This window comes from Thalassophryne amazonica, chromosome 1 (genome assembly GCF_902500255.1).
Source record: "Thalassophryne amazonica chromosome 1, fThaAma1.1, whole genome shotgun sequence".
NCBI classification, from domain to species: Eukaryota; Metazoa; Chordata; class Actinopteri; order Batrachoidiformes; family Batrachoididae; genus Thalassophryne; species Thalassophryne amazonica.
The window spans coordinates 121,974,360-121,997,049 of NC_047103.1; the positions used below are offsets into that span (position 1 = coordinate 121,974,360).

General features: G+C 44.3%; 1 protein-coding gene across 1 annotated transcript in view; it reads left to right on the top strand.

Moving 5' to 3' along the window:
* LOC117513706 (potassium voltage-gated channel subfamily H member 3-like) overlaps positions 1–22,690 on the top strand; it is a 519,543-nt gene that overhangs the window by 263,056 nt on the left and 233,797 nt on the right. The window contains exon 7 of the mRNA XM_034173951.1: positions 17,635–17,842. Coding sequence (XP_034029842.1) covers positions 17,635–17,842 — 208 coding nt within the window. The remainder of the gene's footprint in view (positions 1–17,634; positions 17,843–22,690) is intronic.

Below are 22,690 nucleotides of genomic sequence, written 5' to 3' on the forward strand. Positions count from 1 at the left end.
GGGCAGGCTCGAAGGTAGGAGACGTCCGTCCAGGTCGAACCGGAACCATCCAGATTCCTCTGCCACCGAACCCTGGAAGTACTGGAACCGCCAAGTCCCGAATTCCCAGGTGGCCACTGCCTCCGCTCGTCGATCCGGTACTGCTGGCAAGAGAGAGCAACAACACACAGGTGTGGATGCGGCTGCACCCAGTAACACGGAGAGGGGAGAAGCTGCCTCCACCTCTCGTCCCAAAAAAGCAGGAAGGTGAGTACTTATCTAGTCACTCGGCCTGCGGTAGTCCGCTGTCCTGAAAGGTTTAACAAGTTTATCGATTAACACAGAATATGCTGCAGAGAATGTTACCTCTATCTCAAGGCGATATCTCGGCATCAAGGTGGAGACGCCGTCCTGATGATATACCTCCGTGCTGAGTGGAGTCAGCTGTGTCCGGTAATGGGTGACAGCTGTCACCCTGGCTGCTCTCATCAGGCGGCAGCGCCCTCTGGTGCCTGGAGCCCGCACTCCAGGCAGGGCGCCCTCTGGTGGTGGTGGGCCAGCAGTACCTCCTCTTCAGCGGCCCACACAACAGGACCCCCCCCTCAACGGGCGCCTCCTGGCGCACGACCGGGCTTGTCCGGATGGTGACGGTAGAAGTCGGCCAGGAGGGCCGGGTCCAGGATGAAGCCCTTCTTCACCCAGGAGCGTTCTTCGGGGCCGTACCCCTCCCAGTCCACCAGGTAAAAACCCCGGCCCATTCGACGGACATCGAGGAGCCGGCGCACGGTCCAAGCCGGTTCCCCGTCGATGATCCGGGCAGGAGGTGGTGCCGGACCCGGGGTGCAGAGGGGTGAGGTGTGATGGGGTTTTATCCGGGAGACATGAAACACTGGGTGAATCCGCAGCGAGGCCGGAAGCTGAAGCCTCACTGCGGCGGGATTGATGACTTTGAGGATCTTGAAGGGACCGATGTATCGTTCTTGGAGCTTGGGGAGTCCACTTGAAGGGGAATGTCCTTGGTGGACAACCAACTTCCTGCCCAGGACGATACGTGGGGGCCGGGGCCCGCCGCCGGTCTGCATGTTTCTTCGCCCTCGTCCGGGCCTTCAACAAAGCAGCGGGCGGCACGCCACACCCGACGGCACTTCCGTAGGTGGGCCTGGACCGAGGGCACACCGACCTCTCCCTCGACCACCGAAACAAGGGGGCTGATACCCCAAGCACACCTCAAACGGGGAAGGCCGTTGGCTGATGACACTTGGCTGTTGTGGGCGTACTTGATCCAGGCCAGGTGGGTACTCCAGGCCGTCGGGTGCGCGGCTGTCACACAGCGTAGTGTCTGCTCCAATTCTTGGTTGGCCCCTCTGCTTGCCCGTTGGTCTGGGGGTGGTACCCGGACGAAAGGCTGACCGAGGCCCCCAGTTCCCGGCAGAAGCTCCTCCAAACGTGTGAGGTAAACTGGGGACCGCGATCGGAGACGATGTCTGATGGTACCATGCAGACGGACGACGTGGTGGACCAGGAGGTCCGCTGTCTCCTGGGCCGTTGGGAGCTTCGGGAGGCCACGAAGTGGGCCGCCTTGGAGAAACGGTCCACTATCGTGAAGACGACGGTGTTTCCCTGGGACGGCGGGAGACCCGTGACAAAGTCCAGGCCGATGTGGGACCAGGGCGATGAGGCACGGGCAGTGGCTGTAGCTGCCCTGAGGTCTTTCTGTGGTCGGCCTTGCCCCTGGCGCAGGTGGTACAGGCCTGGACGTAGTCCCGGATGTCGGCCTCCAGGATGCCCACCAGAAGCGTTGCCGGACGACTGTCACGGTCCTTCGCACCCAGGGTGACAGGAGAGTTTAAGAACCGTGACAGAAGTCCAGGACTGCAGCCTAGCTTCTGGTGGGACGTATAGTATGTTCTTTGGTCCATTTCCGGGGTCCGGGTCACGGGTCAGGGCCTCCCGGACGGTCTTCTCCACGTCCCAGTGAGGGCGGCCACGATAGCGGACTCCGGGATGATGGATCCGGGGGATCCGACGGTTCCGTTTTGACTTCGTCTTCGGCACCCGGGACAATGCATCCGATCTTTGATTCTTGGTCCCGGGACGGTAGGTAATCCGGATCAAAACGGCCAAAGAACAGTGACCAGCGGGCTTGCCTGGGGTTCAGCCGCTTGGCGGTCCTGATGTACTCCAGGTTCCGATGGTCAGTGAAAACCGTGAATGGCACGGCTGTTCCCTCCAACAGATGTCTCCACTCTTCGAGGCCTCTTTCACAGCAAGGAGTTCCCGATTGCCGACGTCATAGTTCCGTTCAGCGGGGTCACCTGCGGGAAAAATAGGCACATGGGTGAAGGACCTTATCGGTCTTCCCGCTCTGGGAGAGCACCGCTCCTATCCCTGAGTCCGAGGCATCCACTTCAACCACTAACTGGCGGCTAGGATCGGGCTGCACCAGAACTGGTGCAGACGAAAAGCGCCGTTTCAACTCCTTGAACGCGGCTTCGCACCGATCCGACCAGGTGAAGGGGACTTTTGGTGAGGTCAGGGCTCAGGGGGCTAACTACCTGACTGTAGCCCTTAATGAACCTCCTGTAGAAATTAGCAAAGCCGAGGAACTGTTGCAGCTTCCTACGGCTTGTGGGTTGGGGCCAATCTCTCACCGCCGCAACCTTGGCCGGATCAGGGGCGACGGAGTTGGAGGAGATGATAAACCCCAGGAAGGACAAAGAAGTGCGGTGGAATTCACACTTCTCGCCCTTCACAAACAGGCGGTTCTCCAACAACCGCTGCAGGAATGACCTGACGGACAGGCCGGACATGAGTCTCAGGATCCGGGAAACAGATAGGATATACTCGTCCAGATACACGAAGACTGAACCGGTGCAGGAAGTCCGCAAGACAATCGTTTACCCAAGCGCTTGGAAAGTTCGCGGGAGAGCATTGTGAGACCCGAACGGCATGACCGGTACTCAAATGGCCTAACGGGGTGTTAAATGCCGTCTTCCATTCGTCTCCCTTCTGATCCGAACCAAATGATACGCATGTCCCTAAGATCAAGCTTGGTGAAGATTTTTGGCTCCATGCAAGGGGGTGAACACTGATCCAACAGGGCAACGGTATCGATTGCGAACCGTGATTTCGTTCAACCCCCTATAATCAATGCATGGACGAAGCCCGCCATCCTTTTTACCCACAAAAAAAGAAACCAGCACCCATCGGAGAGGTGGAATTCCGGATCAACCCGCAGCTAATGAGTCCGGATGTAGGTCTCCATTGATTCACGCTCTGGCCGTGAGAGGTTGTACAGCCTACTGGACGTGAACTCACTGCCTGGAACCAAATCAATGGCACAATCATACGGGCGGTGGGAGGAAGCGTGAGAGCCAGATCCTTGCTGAACACGTCAGCGAGGTCATGGTACTCCGCCGGCACCGCCTTCAGATTGGGCGGGACTCGGACCTCCTCCTTAGCTTGGGAGCTGGGAGAACCGAGGAACCTAGACACTCCCGATGGCAGGTTTCGCTCCACTGAACCACTACCCCGGACGGCCAATCGATCCGGGGATTGTGTTTTAGCATCCAGGGAAACCCAAAACCACACGGGAAGGTGGCCTGAGTCACAAAGAACTCGATCCACCTCCCGGTGGTACCTGACACCACCAGAGTTACAGGAGGTGTCTATTGCGTGATTGGTGGGAGTAGGGAGCCATCTAGTGCCCTAACCTGCACAGGCGAGGTAATAGCCACCAGAGGGAGCCCTATCTCCCTCGCCCATCTACTGTCTAGCAGATTCCCTCGGAGCCCGTGTCCACCAGTGCTGGGCCTTCAGGTTGAATCCTCAAACAGGATCGTGACTGGGAGTCGTGTGGCAATGTGGGTGCGTCCCACGTGAATGTTTCGGCCCACCCGGCCCAGTCTCTAGGGGCGGGCGTTGGAGTTTAAAAACCGCTCGGGGGCAGTCTTTGCCAGATGCTCAATCGAGCCACAAACAAAACAAGCCTCCGTGGGCCCGCCTCCTTGTGCTCCAGGTGCCCTAAATGTTGCCCTGCTCGTGTCCCATAGCTTCGGTCAGCAGGGGGAGCCGTAGGCGCACAGGAGCGCAGGAACATGAGGAGCGTGGGGAGGGCGGAGCTCGGTCGGAACCGGAAGGGAGAGGGACGACGCGTGCCTGGGCACGCCCTTCGCCTCGTTCCCGACGGCGTTCCTCTAGCCGTTGTCGAGTCGTATGACGAGATCGATGAGCCCATCTAAATCCCGCGTTCATCCTTCGCCACCAGGTGCATCTTTTAGGACCATGACAGTCCGTTACAAAGGCGGCGCGGAGGGCAGTGCTATTCCAGCCGGATCTCGCCGCTGCGATGCGGAAGGCGACTGCATAGGCAGCTGCTCTCCGACGCCCCTGCGTATTGACAGTAGCGCGGTTGAAGCGGTCTCTCCTCTATTGGGATTGATCGAACACCGTTCTGAGCTCCCGCACAAACCCATCGTATTATGAAGGAGCCGTGAGTTCTGCTCCCAGAGCGCTGTAGCCCAAGCGCGTGCCTCCCCGCGAAGCAGGTTTATTACATAAGCTACTTGCTAGCGTCAGTCGCGTACATCACGGGACGCTGTGCGAAGACGAGGCGAACACTGCATCAAAAAAATCCGCGCACGTTCTCCACACAGCCTCCGTACGGTTCTGGAGGGCTTATGTATGCTTCTGGGGACGGAGGGAGGGGCCGTTGACATGACCAGTGGAACGTCACTATTACGCGCAGGGTCCTCGGGAGGGGAGAGCCACAGCGGCGCCCGAAGGGCGTGCTTCCACTTGTGCGGCGAGAGCCGCCACCCTGCGGTTTTAGGAGAACGTTCTGCTCGGTCATTAAATCCATCCGAGTGGTGAAGCGTGAGGATCCGCTGCAACTCACCGATTACCCCTCCCGAAGACGCCGACGCTCCCTGTTCTTCATTGGCCGTTCAACAGCCGGTTGACGCCCCTCGGGATCCATGACGCTGGCCGAGATATCCTGTTGTGAAAGTGTAGGAACACGGACCCACAACAGGGAGCGCAAATGAACGGACAATGGAGAAGATAAATAACAAGTTTTACTATTGTGAAACGAGCACAACCAATACAACAATCAACAATTTGGGGGTAAGCCGAATTCTGCTGGTGTCGTGTGGGCAGGCTCGAAGGTAGGAGACGTCCGTCCAGGTCGAACCGGAACCATCCAGATTTCCTCTGCCACCGAACCCTGGAAGTACTGGAACCGCCAAGTCCCGAATTCCCAGGTGGCCACTGCCTCCGCTCGTCGGATCCGGTACTGCTGCAAGAGAGAGCAACAACACACAGGTGTGGATGCGGCTGCACCCAGTAACACGGAGAGGGGAGAAGCTGCCTCCACCTCTCGTCCCAAAAAAGCAGGAAGGTGAGTACTTATCTAGTCACTCGGCCTGCGGTAGTCCGCTGTCCTGAAAGGTTTAACAAGTTTATCGATTAACACAGAATATGCTGCAGAGAATGTTACCTCTATCTCAAGGCGATATCTCGGCATCGAGGTGGAGACGCCGTCCTGATGATATACCTCCGTGCTGATGGAGTCAGCTGTGTCCGGTAATGGGTGACAGCTGTCACCCTGGCTGCTCTCATCAGGCTGCAGCGCCCTCTGGTGCCTGGAGCCCGCACTCCAGGCAGGGCGCCCTCTGGTGGTGGTGGGCCAGCAGTACCTCCTCTTCAGCGGCCCACACAACAATAGGTTGAAGAGGATTTTCAAATCATTGTATTCTGTTTTTATTACATTTAACACAATGTCCCAACTTCACTGGAATTGGGGTTGTAAATTATTAAGCATAATTCAAGTTATACTTGGCCTATTAACAAATTTAAAAGTGAATGTTCAAGTATCCACGTTCAACATGCATTCAAAGAGACACTCAGAGTGGGAGCTGATTGTGTGCTATGTCTGCTTAATTAGGTCAGGTGACTTTTGACACGCTGGTGTGTCATTCTACTCCACCAAGCAGCTCCCCATCACGCACTGTGCCAGCCACCAGCCTATTGCACATTTGCACACCACATATGATTTGAATACTGGTGGAATGAAAATGTTTCCTATTAATAAAAACAAATTCATCATGTGATGGTGCCTTTATAGCAGCAATATGTGTGCAGTCAATAGCTTTGATTACATTAGGGAAACTGGCTCTCACTGCAAAATGCTCTAAAGTTGGAATGTACCCGGATGACATTCAGATGATTGCATTTCACACAGCTGGCATGGCTCAGCGCAAGGTTGACTGGCACACCCCTGACCGATCAGACAGCTCACACTGAAATGCCCCTGATGCCAGGATGCCCAGTGTGGTCAGCACCTGTGTGGGCACAGACAACCCCTGGGTCCTCACAGTATTGTGATCTGGGCGGCTGCAGTTCTGTGCACAACTCCAGAAACAGTGACCTTGGTAATCAAAATTACTCACGTTGGATTGCACCATTTGCAAGGTCCTCTAACAATGCTAATGCAGCCACTGTTAGTGCCATTTTATATCCATCTACATAATTGCAAACACATGATAGTATTAAATGTTCATTGGTGTATTAAATGTTCATCAGTGTGGCTCTGATGGGCACATTACTCTGGTGACTTCTTGTTTTCACACTATTATCAGTTCTCTGTGTCACCTCTAGGTGTTGGAGGTGGCACAATATCTGGAGAAACGTGCATACACCAGCCAGGATTTTTGCATGACGCACCGCACATTTCCACGGTCACTTCACTTTTGATACATGTGAATGTGAGCATGGAGATGGATGTACAGCACTTATTTTTCTTTTTTTTTTTTTTTTGCGTAAGCACACTTTGTACATGAGGCCCCTGGTCCTCTTTGAAATAAACTCATAATGTGAAGATAAAAAGAATTGAGGTCATTTTCTGTTGGTCCACTTTCAGTGGACTGAGTTCGTTGTTTTTTTTTTGTTTGTTTGTTTTTTGTTTTTTAAAGGAACTATGTGTGAAAACACCCCTTGTTTCTGTTCTGTTTTTGTTCTCCTGTGTTTGTGTTCTGCAGGTTGTTTGTGGTGTTGGTATTTATAGTGCATTCTCTCTACTGTCTGATAGTTCTTGTTTTGTCATCCAGTGTTTGTATTGCTTTTGTGTTTTTGTATCCATGTTTTGTGTTTATGGTTCCCAGTGTTTTGGTTTCATCTCGACTTATGTCTTGGATCATTCCCTCATGTTCCTTGCTTGTGTGGCATTTATTTTGACATACTCTTCCCGTAGTCCATCTATGCAGTAGTTCCCTGTTGTCTTGGGTTTTTCCTGCTGTCTGTTCATTTTTTGGTTCTCTTACTAGCCCTTACCTATTTCCATGGTCCTTTGGCCTGCTCCTATGTGTTTGCCCTTTCCTTGTTCACTCTGTGTTCATCTTTCCTGTCTTGTTTTTTTGGATAAAGCCAGTGACCACTAATTCTTTGTGTCCTCTTGTTTCACCTTCCCCACCTGCCCAGATTTTGGGCAGGTGACACTACCTGATGATGATGACAATACCAAAAAGAAAAAAATGTGCAAAGTGAGTCAATGAACTCAAATTTCCAAAGTACAACCAGACAAACACTGGCACACAACACACAAACCCAAAAGTAATAACAGATCAATAGACCCAAGTCTTCAACTATAGCACGCAGTTTTGTTATTCTTGTAATATCTTTTAAAGCCTACTAACGTACCAAGTACTTTAATATTGTCAGGACAGTTGTTCCAGATGTTAACACCTTTGACAGATACACAATGACTTTTTGCAGTAGTTCAGATCCTTGATATCTCAAAAATAAAATTCCTCTCAAATTATAACCGGAGTCCCTCAGTTTAAACAGATCCTGGACATGTTGTGGCAGCAATTTATTTTTAACTTTATATGTAATTTGTATTGTAATCAACCAAGACCCAGAATTTTAGAATATGTAAATGGGCAAACAATGAATTTGTTGGCTCACAATATGATTTGTTACAAATAATTCTTACAGCTTTCTTTTGCAACAAAAATATTGGACTAGTAATAGTTGTATATGTATTTCCCCATATCTCAATACAGTAGGTCATGTATGGAACGAGCAATGGATGATATAAAATCGTTAATGAGCGTTGGGAAATTAAATCTTGTGCTTTATGCAGAATTGCAATGGCTTTTGACATTTTGGATTTAACAAAATTAATATGCGTTTTCCAGCTCAGTTTTCATCAATAACAACACCAAGAAATTTTGTATCAGTTACAGTTTCAATTTCAATATCATTTAATAATAAATTTCTGCAGGAACTCCTGGACTTGTTTCCAAATATGATACACTTTGTCTTACCAAAGTGAAGTGATACTTTGTTTGAATCAAACCACTGTTTAAACTTCTGTAGCTCTTTCTCAATCATGTCCAAGGTCTGTCCCAAGTGATCCCCACTACAAAACACAGTCTTATCATCAGCAAACAAAATACAACTGACGGACCTGGAAACCAAACATATGTCATTAATATACAGAAGAAACAACAGCCCTAGAACTGAACCCTGGGGCACTCCACAAGTAGTTTTCATGAGTTCAGAATTTGTCCCACCAATATGTACACACTGATATCTATTGTATAAATAGCTAACTATCCAATCATATGCCAGTCCCTTGATACCATACCTCTGCAGTTTGTCCAATAGCACATTATGGTCTATAGCAGGGCTATTCAACTGGCAGCCCACGGATCAGAATCGGCCCTTTAATAAGTTTGGACCGGTCCGCGGCCCATCTACCCATAAATAATAATAAATACACAATCAAAAGCCGCTACAAAGTGCATTCGCCAATTTTCTGCATTTACAATACTTTGTGGCACTTTACGGCACGTTGAGTCCTTTACGGCATGTCAGCACTGTTTCCAAACAGACCCACCTCACGTGCGGGCACTGCGTAAGAAGAAGACAACAGGGCACATTCAAGGAGAAGAGACATAAAGTTGACAACGAAAATAGAAGATTTAATAATGACTGGACTGATGAATATGTGCACGTAGAAAATGCCGAAGGCAATCCTATGTGCCCGCTGGTGTTCTGACTGTTGCTCGGTGAATAAGGAATATAAAGTGCGGAAGCACTTCATTACGACTCACTCCTGTTTTGACAATGAATATCCACCAGGTTCTGATGCTCATCAAAAATAAAAGGGCTTAATATGAACTACAAACGAAGCACTGCAATCTTCTCCCGTAGCTGCACTCTGCAACAGAAGACAACAGCAGCATCCCTGCGTGTTGTGTGGGTTCTTGCTAAAAATAAAATGCCGTTCACTGACTCCGAAACAGTGAAAGAATGCATATTACCCGCCGTCAACGAGGTGGTAGTGGACGACAAGCTAAAACAGCAGGTAATGTCTTCAATCAAGTCAATCCCTCTGTCAGATACAACAGCTGCAAGACGACTGGATGTTTTGCCACAGACGTTTTCAAGACTCTTCTAAGTCAGTTGAAGAAGCTGAATTCATGTCGCTGGCTGTGGATGAGTCAACTGGCAGCTCTGATATAGCACAACTTTGTTTGTATGTGCAGTTTTTCAACGGTGACTGTTTCAAGGAGGATCTGTTGGGCTTAATTCCACTGGAAGGACAAACAACAGGGGAAATAATTTTCCAAAATATTATTGCTTTTTTTTATTAAATGGACTGGACCTGGAGCATGTTAACCTGCTGGTTACAGATGGAGCTCCCTCAATGGCAGAAAGAATCAAGCTGTTGCACCAAAACTACAGTGTCTCCACTGTCTCGTTCACCAGAGTGTCCTCTGCTCTCAGCTTAGTGATGAGTTGAAAAGTACCATGGACTCTGTGCTGCAGTGAACTTTATCAGAGCAACATGCAGTCTTCAGCAGAGGTTGTTTCTCAGACAACTTGGTGATATGTCAGCTGAGCACTCTGACCTACTTTTACACGTCAGGTGGTTAAGCCAGGGTAATGCACTTCAGAGGATCTGTGAACTGAGGGAGAAAATGATCACCTTTCTATGTGAATGCAAGCAAAAGAAGGCTGAAACATTTCTGACAAAAATGCTGGATGAGACGTTTGTCTCAGAAATGTGCTTTATAAGTGATATCATGCATCATTTGAATGGTCTTACTCTGAGTCTTCAGGGGAGCATAAAACAGTGGCTGATGTGGTTGAAAAGCTGACTGCTTTTATATATATATATATATATATAAAAAATAGACATTTTTCATGTGATCTTAATGACAGGCTGCTGCACTTTCCCACACTCAGTGACTTCATTAGTATATACTTTTGATGTTCTGTTAAATAAAAAGGGCAAAAGAAATGTAGTAGCATTTGTCTCAATTGTACATCAGAGAGTAATAGTACAGGTCACGGGAATGTCCGGCCCACTGGTCATAGCATTCTGACAAATCTGGCCCCCAGAAAAATATAGTTGAATAGCCCTGGTCTATAGTATCAAATGCCTTCTGCAAATAAAAAAAAACAAAAACAAAAACAAAAAAAAAAAAAACCAACAGTACATTGCTTATTTTCAGTTGCATTTGTAATCTGTTCAACAAAATCAGTTACAGCCAGTGAAGTAGTGCGATTCCTTCTAAAACCATATTGCTGTTCGTGAAGTATGTGATGTTTAGTTATAAAATCATATAACCTCTTTAAAAATACCTTTTCCAAAATTTTGGAAAATTGTGGCAGGAGTGAGATTGGTCTATAACACTATGTAACACAATTTTTGTTCCTGGCTTCTAAGTGTTATATTTCAACTGCTTATGTCTAAAGTCTATGGAAAAATTACTACATTCAGCACAAACTTTGATTTAATTTTTTTTATCGTTCTAGAAAGTTCTAAAAGTTTCTTGAAATTTCTAGATAATTCTGGAAACTTCTAGAAAATTCTGGACAGTTCTAGCAGTTAAAGAATATTCTAGAAGACTACTCAGTAGTAGTGAAGGCAAATCGAGAATATTCTTGAAAACAGACAAATTTCAAAATATCATTGTCCTGATCACAGAAGCAAAGTTTCTGTGGAATAACAGCTATTTTCTATTTATTTAAGGCATAACAGGTTAGGAAAACACACTGTGTACCCAGGAACAAAACAAAAATAAAAATTTGTTACATAGTGTAATTTGAGAAGACATCTTTATCTCCAGATTTAAATATTGGTATCACTTTAGCCAGTTTCATTCTGAAAGGAAATTTCCCAGTCATTAGTGACAAGTTACAAGTATACGTAAAAAGGTTTACCAATACAATCAATAATATTTTTAATCAAAGACATATCAAAATGATCACTATCAGTTGTTTTTTCCGCTTGACTTTACAATGTCAATTATTTCATATTCATCAGTTTATTTAATGAACATTGAATCCTGAATTTATTCATTGTTTTACAGTAATCCAAAGAACGCAGTCCACAAGATACAACTGAATCAGTTAAATTTTTACCCACATTTACAAAGTAATCATTAAAATGATCTACTATAGCTTTATTTTCCTTAACAACTGTACCAGTGCTTGTGTAAAAAAAAGGGCAGGACATTCTTTAATACCTTTTCTTTTATTTATGACTTCATTTAAAATCTTCCAAGTACCCTTAATGTTTGTTTTTTTCCCAACAATTCACTATACTAATACTGCCTTTTACAAGATCGCATAATGTTATTTAGCTTATTTTTATATAGCTTATATCTTTTCTCAGCATCAATGTTCTTAGTTCTTACAAGAATTGCTTGTACAGATTTTTTTTTTCTTTTACATGCATTTTGCAGTCCCTTAGTAATCCAAGGTTTTGTCAACATTTTGCTTATTTCCAACATTTGACACCAAAGGCCAATGTTTATCATATAAATTGGAGATATAGAAATGAATGACTCATAAGATTGATCAATGTCCTCAATGTAAATGTCACTCCAGCTTAAGTCCATTCTAAGATTTTCCAAAGTTTCCGCTATTATTTTCCTTTTGAATTTGTATTTTCAGTATGGTCAATTTTGTCAACGAAAGAATTCTAAACTACAAAAACCGGCAAATGATTATTGATATCACTAATAAGTAATCCCCCCCTCTAAATTCCCCACGGTAACATTTGTAAGTATATTGTCAATAAGTGTCGCTGTATTCGCAGCTATCCTAGCTGGATGAGTAATTACTGGATACATTCCCAAACAAAACAGTTATATGTATTTGACCATGAGGATTTAAGTCTCCACAAACAAATACAGACTTATTATTTTTAATAGTGTTGTACATCTCAATCAACTTTCCCACAAAAGTTTTTATTTTTGATCCTGGTGCTCTGTAACACAACTTACAATTATATTTTTTGATTTTTTGCATGTAATTTCCACAGTGACACATTCCATGACATTTTCCAAGAAAAAACATGTTTTGAATGATTTCACAGTGATAAGCAGAATTAACATAAAGTGCCACACCACCACCCCATTTGTTCATCCTAGTTATCAGAAAGAAATCATAACCCTCAAACTGGACAGTGTCCATATGCTCCTCTTTCAACCACGTCTCAGAAATTGCAATAACTGAAAAATGTTTATTTGCACTATTTAAACAATCCTGAATTTTTGACAAGTTCATGGAAGACTTCTGCTATTAAAATGTATGATGGAGGAATGTCCCATTTAACACAGTATGTCTGCTAATTGTTCCTCAGAAAAATAACTGCAATGATGAGTAATATTTTTAAGGAAAAAAACAATCCGGATCTATATTATATTCAATATTATGAAACCTATGTTCAGTGTAATCAAAATTTTTAAGTGGAGCTCCTGTGCAGGAGTAAATTGATAAGAATCAGTTGTCATAAAAATAAAAAAAATTGTAATCCACAAAACAAATGTGACTAATCAAAGTCTAGCTGCTAGCTGTGAATATATTTGTGATATACTTATCGCAAAATTTGTCCCATAGCGAAAGAAAAAAAACAAATCAACCACAAAAGAAATCACTACAAGTAACAAAAAAGAACCAGTAATAAGCATGTCTTCCCTAGGAAGCAGTCACTTAATTTATCCAGATCCAAGAGCTCTCTTATTATCATAATTTTTGCTTCCTCCGGAGGATCCATTTAATTTAATCCATACTTTACAGTTCTGGTCCAAGTTGCTTGTATTTTTTTTTTTTTTCTGTTTTTAGAGCTCTGGCTTGCCATGCAATACTGCATTCTTCTTTGTCAAATGTGCATTTATGTAGACCTCAGTTCCTTTCAGCTTTTTTGTTTGCCTTAACAATTCATTCTTAAGTTTCCTGTTTGGCAAGCGGGATAATAATAACTGGTTTAGACTTTTATCTTTTTTGGAATTGAATGATAGTAATTGAACGACAGTCTGCAAGATCATTGTTGTTGATGTGGATGTCTTAACCATCATGCTAAATGTCCAGTGATGTACAGACTAGGGAGAGTTAATTTCATGGGTCATGATTTGGCTCTAGTTCTGTTTTATTGTTTTGGTCAGATATCACTCAGTTATTTCTAGTATTTTGTTTCCATGCTAATGAGTGATTTTTATTAGTCATGCTTTTATTCTGATGTTTTGTCCCATGTCAGCTTGATTTCAGGGTTGCTGACCTCCACTTTCACGTGTCCCTGCCCTTCTTGGTTTAATTGCTCCATGTCCTTTATAACCACTATTGGACCATCTCCTAGTTGACAGATTGTATTAGGTTCTGCCCTGCTCTCTAACATTCCATGTTACAGTTTTTCAGTCCACATTACTGAGTTCTGCTATCTTTCTGGATTCCTCGCAACTGTTTTGCTCCAGTACAGTGATTTGCACATTGGAGAACCTTGGCTGGCAGTTTGGATTAATGTTTTTCACCCGTCGTTAGAGTCTGTGGTATGGGAATCTCAGGTCAATGAACTCATTCTATGTTTTGGATAACTTTCCTACGGGTCATTCCATGTCAATTCAATGATATTTGAGGGGCCTCATGCACATTGTCTCAGATTTTATTTAAATTTTAATCAAATATTCCCAGACTCAGACACCTCTGAGAAACCTCTAGTAACCGTGGAAACCTTAGGGAATTCCCCTGGCAGATCTATGTGCAAGCATTCTGGGGTGTGTCATGAATCATATAATGCAGTGTATGCACAAAATTAAAATGAAATTGTCATTTCAGCACTAGAAATACATTCGCGAGTGCACACATTAGCCATAATTGGATGCTTAAATTAACCAGGAAGGAGTTTCATAAAGAAGGCCATATTTATAACACATAAAGTAGATATCAATACCTTCAAAATGGAATCAGTTTGAAGAGTTTTATTTACTGCCCACATGATCTTTTCTTCTTATAAAATTCGACCACAAATGTTTTTTTTTTCAGATTTCAGAGGTTTCTCCCACAATAACTGCTTACCACAGATTTGACAAATTTACATATTTCATAGCCAGTATAGCTGGCATTAAGGAGCTAAGAAATGGAAAGGCTTCTTTGAGTGTGATGGTATGCTTCAGTGTCTCAAACATGGATGCTCGCAATAGTCAATGTAATATCTTCCATAGTTTGAGCATACGTAAACTTCACAGTTTAGTGTCAATGTCTGTTGTTTGACTATAGTCCAAGTCTGGGTGTCCATGACAACTGCCACAGAAAATTTCAGGCCTCTATGTCCATTATTTGCTGAGCTATTCTACTTTGAACATGGCTCCAGAAATGACGGCCATAATTTTTGCCTAAAAAACGGGAGACCCCATGCACACTAAATTGACGATATCTCAGAAACTACTTGGCCTACAGGCCTTAAACTTCAGATTTGTTGTTCTGAATAGTCTGGGAATATTTGATTAAAATTTAAAGAAATCTTAGACAAAGTGCGTGAGGCTCGTTGAATTGACATGGAATGACCCCTACCTAATCCTGTGACAGATGGTTTCTATTGAGAACTCCTGGTGCCAAACCTTGCATGGCTCTTTGAATTATTTTCTTGTGATTTCCCCTCCAATAAGGTGAGGGAGTTTTTGAACTGATTACCATGTGCTTAACCCAAACCATTTCATTTAATTTGCTGCTGTAAGCTTAATATATTATTGTGGACAATTAAAGTCTTTCCAACCGTCCTTTGTTGGTTGCTGTCTGTGTAAGAGTCCTAGCCCAGATCCTTTACATACTGTTATCCCAAGTGGTAATATATCCAGATGTTAACACTTCCAGGAAAACAATGTTTTGAGACTGATTTTTTATATGTTAGTTGTTGTTGGTGTTGCCAGGGTGGTGGTCCGTAATTAATTAAAAATTCAATTAAATTATCCATAAATACGTACATAAATGTCTTTAGTATTTATGTATACCATTGACAAGTATCAAAAAACTCTTATTACCACACGTTCAACATCCTGTGCACAGCATTGTCCTAGTTTAAATGACCATAATAATCAGATAAGTGCCAGGAATCACATAACAGTAGTAATCTGATTACAGCTTATTAGTTGGATTTATTTGGAAGTGGGGAAAGAAGAAAGGCCAGCTCCTGAAGAGAAAAATATAGACTGAAAAGGTCTCTCTCTCTCTCTCTCTCTCTCTCTCTCTCTCTCTCCTCTCTCTCTCTCTCTCTCTCTCTCTCTCTCTCTCTCTCTCTCTCTCTCTCTCTCTCTCTCTCTCTCTCTCTCTCAGTGAGGAGCTTTGCAGGGTTGATGTCCTTGCACCCGAAATATGATGTCACGGTTTTAGGACACTCCACTCAACTTTAATATATTTGTCTATAAACTGCATTGATGGCCAAGAAATTTGGTCTTGAGAATGCTGAAAAAACACACAGGGCTGTTGAAGGATGCTTGGGCATCCTGGCAAATTGTTTTTTTGTACACACAACAGATTCTCTGTGTCTCTTTGTGATCTGAAGAAGGATGTCACGAGCCCTGAGGAGACAGCAGTGTGTCCCACTGTATCTCTGGACATGTGACTGACAACTGCTTTGAAACAATGGAATAAATTACATTAATGTAAGAAGAAATTGGAGTATTGGGGAGAAATCCAGGTGTATTAATCCAATTCCTCATAATAACACAAGTCATTAACAGATAAAACATATCAGATTTTGTTGTTTACATGGCCACTCAATAATCAGATAACAGCCAAAAATCAGATAGCAACCAAATTTTTTATGTGCATACAAAAAGAACCATTGATATAAGCCAGCAAATTAGGAAAAAAAGAAAAAAAAATTTGTTTGCAATATTTATTGCTATTTTAAGAGTATAGTGAATTTTTTTGAACTCCGGGATGGTTTCACCTTTGACTGTTATTCAGTCCTTCCCGAAATTAATTTTTCAAAAATTGATTTCTTGGAAACTAAGAAATTCTCAAAGGTGAGTAAAGCAGCCAGAGGCAGATTTCTAACAGTGTTTAATATGACAAGAATTGTTTACTAATAAACATATCCTTAGTTATTTTGTGGCACTTTTCTTGAACTGTAGAGGAGATGTGATGGATTTCCCAAGAAACCTAACTAAAGGCCCTGTCACACTTAGCAAGAATGAACACGAATCAGGGCCGAATGTCAAAAAATAAATAAATAAATAAATAAATAAATTTGTGCCACATCTAGGAGGGAATAAGAATTGCAGAAGACAGCCGTCTGAATACTGAGATGCTTTGAACCTGCCCTGAATGATCCGTGTACATGCCGTGCATATTAGCCTCCAAACGCAGTTACAAATGTAGGTGGAACTTCATGAGGATACCCAGACAGCTGTCAGAATACAGTGAGAATGTGATGAATCAACCCAGTCTCACGTTTTTTTGTTTGTTTGTTTGTTTGTTTTTTCCGTGCTCCCATGATGAAATGAGTCAAATTTCGTGATTGGGGTTTTTTTAAACTGACTATTCCTAACCCTACTCCTACCCCCAACCCTAACCTTAACCATAACTTAAACTTACTCTGTCCCCCCATCGTAGCCATAGCCAACTCCGACCCCCTCGCTTCACTTTTAATTTCATGCAGCCATCACGGAATGAATTAGAATGAATTTGTGCTGCCGTGACGAAATGAGGCACTTTTTGTCACCAATATCACGAACCAATAGATTATGTATATTTTGTGCTGCTGAATCACGACTTGCCGTGAGAGCAGGTTGGATGAATGCACTTACATTGTCGTATAAGTGAGGTACAATTGCAGGTCAAAGAAATATATTCCAGCAGCACTCAAGGTGCACTCGTGGTGTGTTTAGGCACAGTTGGAACATTCGGCCAGTAGTCGACTTGGCGGATAATTTAAACTGCCCCTCGAACGTGATCAGAATGCTTCGAATGTCGTTTTCATGGTGTATGAATATTCACAATACAGTCAGGTTGTGGCCAGACTGCACTTTGACCGCCGTTCGATATTTTTCCACCTCGAACGCACCTCAACAGTTGAGTGCATGTGCTCTACATTCGAGCTGGCCACACGACTGTGCCTGACTGTTTAGATTGCTCTCTGAACACTGAATACATTTTTCAGTGCGCCTCGACACTTCCCGAACGTGGGTCAGATTTACAGTTGGACAGCATTCAAGCTCATTTGGCCTCCAGTGTGACGGGGGTATAAGGAATGCATGGCTGACACCAGATGACAAATTTCCACTCTCAGTATGAACTGGGAGCAGCTGACCCAGTGCCTTGTGTACATACAATCACATACATGACTCTTCTGTTTCCCAGAACTTTGGCGTTCATCTGCTGAAGACGGTGCGCCTACTGCGGCTGTTGCGCCTCCTACAGAAGCTGGATCGCTACTCCCAGTACAGTGCTGTGGTCCTCACACTGCTTATGTCCACGTTCGCCCTGCTGGCACACTGGATGGCCTGTGTCTGGTACTTCATAGGACGCAGTGAGATCCATAGCAATAGCCCCACCTCCTGGGACGTAGGTTTGTGTCAATGTTCATGTTGTGCATTGTTATGTTGTGTCAAGATTGGAGCGGTAAGCACGCTTGCTCAAAAAGAAGGTCAGTTATCAATGAAACTAAACCCTTGCTGTCAACAAAATTGCAACAACCACCTATTCAACGATGTCAGCCTCCTTTGATTCAGTAAATATGTCACAACCTCATTATTTCCCCTGTAGCCTGAGACATTCTTCTGTTGTATTTGAAGCAGTTTAGTTTTACAGTTGCTCATGTTTTTAAGCCCCTGAATATTCCCTGCTTTCAGTTAAATCAATCATCCATAATTGAAAAATGCATGATTCACTATTGAATAAAGAAATCAGGATTTCAGGATCCCAGTTTACCAAAAGTTACATGGCAGTCAGCACTGTGTTTTTCTGTGCTACTCCACCATGAACCTACAACAGGTAAAATTTGTTAGATGTACAGTATCTCCAATCAGAGACAATGAAGACTGAACCTGCAACAGAGTAGTCATGGTGTCATGATGGCTTCTCACATGTCTCCTTTCTGCACATTCATTGTTGTAATCTTCACATTTTATTTTTTTCATGGTTACATTCACTGGCGTCCATGAGATATTCAGTAAATTCTCTGGGCCAAGATGGCCCAAGGGGGGTAATATACAACCCCAATTCCAATGAAGTTGGGATGTTGTGTAAAATGTAAATTAAAACAGAATACAATCATTTGCTAATCTTCTTCAACCTATATTCAATTGAATACACCACAAAGACAAGATATTTAATGTTCAAACTGATAAACTTTATTGTTTATGTGCAAATATTTGCTCATTTTGAAATGGATGTCTGCAATTCGTTTCAAAAAAGCTGGGACGCTGGTATGTTTACCACTGTGTTACATCACCTTTCCTTTTAAAAACACCCAATAAGCATTTGTGAACTGAGGACACTAATTGTTGAAGCTTTGTAGGTGGAATTCTTTCCCATTCTTGCTTGAGGCACGACTTCAATTGTTCAACAGTCCGGGGTGTCCTTTGTCGTATTTTGAGCTTCATAATGCGCCATACATTTTCAGTGGGCGACAGGTCTGAACTACAGGCAGGCCAGTCTCGTACCTGCACTCTTTTACTGCGAAGCCACACTGTTGTAACACGGGCAGAATGTGGCTTGTTATTGTCTTGCTGAAATAAGCAGGTACGTCCCTGAAAAAGACATTGCTTGAATGGTAGCATGTGTTGCTCAAAAACCTTGGATGTACCTTTCAGAATTGTTGGTGCCCTCACAGATGTGTAAGTTGCCCATGCCATGGGCACAAACACACCCCCATACCATCACACATGCTGGCTTTTGAATTTTGTGCTGGTAACGATATGGATGGCCTTTTTCCTCTTTTGTGAGGAGGACATGACGTCCATGATTTCCAAAAACAATTTGAAATGTGGACTCATCAGACCACAGCACACTTTTCCACTTGGCGTCTGTCCATTTCAAATGAGCTCGGGCACAGAGAAGACAGCGGCATTTCTGCATGTTGTTGATGTATGGCTTTCGCTCTGCATGGTAGAGTTTTAACTTGCCCTTGTAGATGTAGCGATGAACTGACAGTGGTTTTCTGAAGTGTTCCTGAGCCCACGCGTTAAGATGCTTTCCACAATGATGTCGGTTTTTAATGCAGTGCCGCCTGAGTGATCGAAGGTCACGGGCATTCAATGTAGGTTTTCGGCCTTGCTGCTTACATGTAGAAAGTTCTCCAGATTCTCTGAATCTTCTGATTATATTATGGACTGTAGATGATGGAATCCCTAAATTCCTTGCAATTGAATGTTGAGAAACATTGTTCTTAAACTGTTGGACTATTTTTTCATGCATTTGTTCACAAAGTGATGATACTCACCCCATCTTTGCTTGTGAACAGCTGAGCCTTTGGGGGATGCTGTGAGAACATTGTGTGCCACCTGCTGTACTTGTCTGTGCCGAAACGTTGCACTTGTGCAGAAATACTTTTATTTATCACAATTGCATGAAATAAACTAGGGCTGAAAACATAGAGGCGGAAAAGGACACAAAACCTAGATTTACATATTTGAATCATGCAAATGACTTCTTCATGATTCTGCCTTAATTGTGTGTAGTTTGTCTGCCTGTTTCTATTTGATCAATTCTGTCGCAAATTAAACCAACTAACATTCAACCCTTCCACCATTTTTAATCCTTATTGGCGGCATATGGTTTGCTTTCAAGTTATGACCTTAAGTTTGACCTTTGAACGTCATCCAAGGTCAAAGGTTATGTAACAATTTGTATGGGGGTATACAATGTATTTCTAGACTATTCTGGCGTGTATAAATTCCGGCCTAAACTGACCGGCACTACAGATCTAAAGAGTAACATTCAAAAACTTTGAATCATCCAGAATATTCTGCACAGAATCTGCCGCCCTGATTGCTGACCTGTAGCAGCCGGAGGAGGAAGAAGAAATCATCATCCGCACTGATCATCCCTCCTAAAAAAAGTCAAATGGCATGGGCAACTTATACATCTGTGATGGCATCATCAATGCTGAAAGGTACATCCAGGTTTTGGAGCAACACATGCTGCCATTCAAGCAACGTCTTTTTCAGGGACGTCCCTGCTTATTTCAGTAAGACAATGCCAAGCCACATTCTGCACGCGTTACAACAGTGTGGCTTCATAGTAAAAGAATGCAGGTACTAGACTGGCCTGCCTGCAGTCCAGACCTGTCGTCCATCGAAAATGTGTGGCGCATTATGGAGTGCAAAATATGACAACGGAGACCCTGGACTGTTGAACAACTGAAGTCATACATCAAGCAAGAATGGGAAAGAATTCCACCTACAAAGCTTCAACAATTAGTGTCCTCAGTTCCCAAACGCTTCTTGAGTGTTGTTAGAAGGAAAGGTGATGTAACACAGTGGTAAACACACCACTGTCCCAGCTTTTTTGAAACATGTTGCAGGCATCCATTTCAAAATGAGCAAATATTTGCACAAAAACAATAAAGTTGATCAGTTTGAACATCAAATATATTGTCTTTGTGGTGTATTCAACTGAATATACACTCAACAAAAATATAAACGCAACACTTTTGGTTTTGCTCCCATTTTGTATGAGATGAACTCAAAGATCTAAAACTTTTTCCACATACACAATATCACCATTTCCCTCAAATATTGTTCACAAACCAGTCTAAATCTGTGATAGTGAGCACTTCTCCTTTGCTGAGATAATCCATCCCACCTCACAGGTGTGCCATATCAGATGCTGATTAGACACCATGATTAGTGCACAGGTGTGCCTTAGACTGCCCACAATAAAAGGCCACTCTGAAAGGTGCAGTTTTATCACACAGCACAATGCCACAGATGTCGCAAGATTTGAGGGAGCGTGCAATTGGCATGCTGACAGCAGGAATGTCAACCAGAGCTGTTGCTCGTGTATTGAATGTTCATTTCTCATCAAATTGGGGCGACGGTTCATCTTTCAGGAGGACATTGATCCTAAACATACAGCCAAGAGAAAAAAAAGGAGTGGCTTCAGGACAACTCTGTGAATGTCCTTGAGTGGCCCAGCCAGTAATGTAATCACATCATGGGTTGGATGTCATTCAAAATCAAGCAGAGATGGAGCTGACCATGGCACACGGCCAGTGACTGTGTACCTGAGGCTTGTGCTGCTTCACACTCTGCTGCGAACTCATCAAAACCATGAGCCCATCAAACTGGAAACCTTTCTCCCCCAACTACGCCTCAGTATCCTGTCCATGAATATCACAAACAGGATTGGTGACAAGGTACAACCTTGGCTGATGCCAACCCCCACCGGAAATGAGTCTGACTTAATGCCAAGCACCCGAACACAGCTCTCGCTTTGTGAGTACAGAGATTGGATAGCCCTGAGAAGGGACCTCCTCACTCCATTCTCCTGCAGCACCTCCTACAGTATCTTCCAGGGTACCCGATCATACTGCTTCTCCAAGTCCATGAAACACATATAAACTCCATGGGCATACTCCCAGGTACCCTCCAGGATCCTTGTGAGACTGAAGAGCGGGTTGGTTGTTCCACGGCCAGGACGTAACCCACATTATTTCTGTTCAGAGGTTTGACTATCAGCTGAACCCTCCTTTCCAGCACCCTGGAGTAGACTTTACCAGGGAGGCTGAGTAGTGTGATGCCTCTGTAATTGGCACACACTCTCTGGTCCCCTTTTTCAAAATATGGGGACCACCATTTTGCCATTCCTTAGGCACTATCCCAGACCTCAATGCAATTTTGAAGGCAAGGCAGTCCCTCCACACCCAGAGACTTTGGTATTTCTGGACAGATCTCAATGAAAGATTTGCCACTATTGAGTTGTTTGTCTACCTCAGTGACTTCCACCAGGAAAATTGATGATAATCCTCAATCAGCTTCCAGCTCTGCCTCTGTTATCGAGGGTGCTCCAGTCTGATGCAGGAGTTCCTCAAAGTCTTCCTTCCAGTGGCGGATTACATACTCAGTTGAGATCAACAGAGTCCCAACCTTGCTGTAGACAGCTTGGATGGTTCCCCGATTTCTCCTCCTGTGGTGCTTCATGGTCCGCCAGAAGCACTGTGTTTCCGGCTGAAAGTCCTTTTCCATGGTTGCTCTGAACTCCTCCCACACCTGCTGATTTGCCTCCCCCACAGAAGAAGCTGCTGCCCTTTGGGCCTGTTGGTACCTTGCAACTGCCTCCAGAGTCCTCCGAGATAACCCAGAAGGCCTCCTTCTTCAGTCGGACGGCTTCCCTGACCACCGGTGTCCACCACAGTGTTTAAGGGTTGCTGACCCTTGAGGCATCTAAGACCTTCAGGCCACAGCTCCCCGCT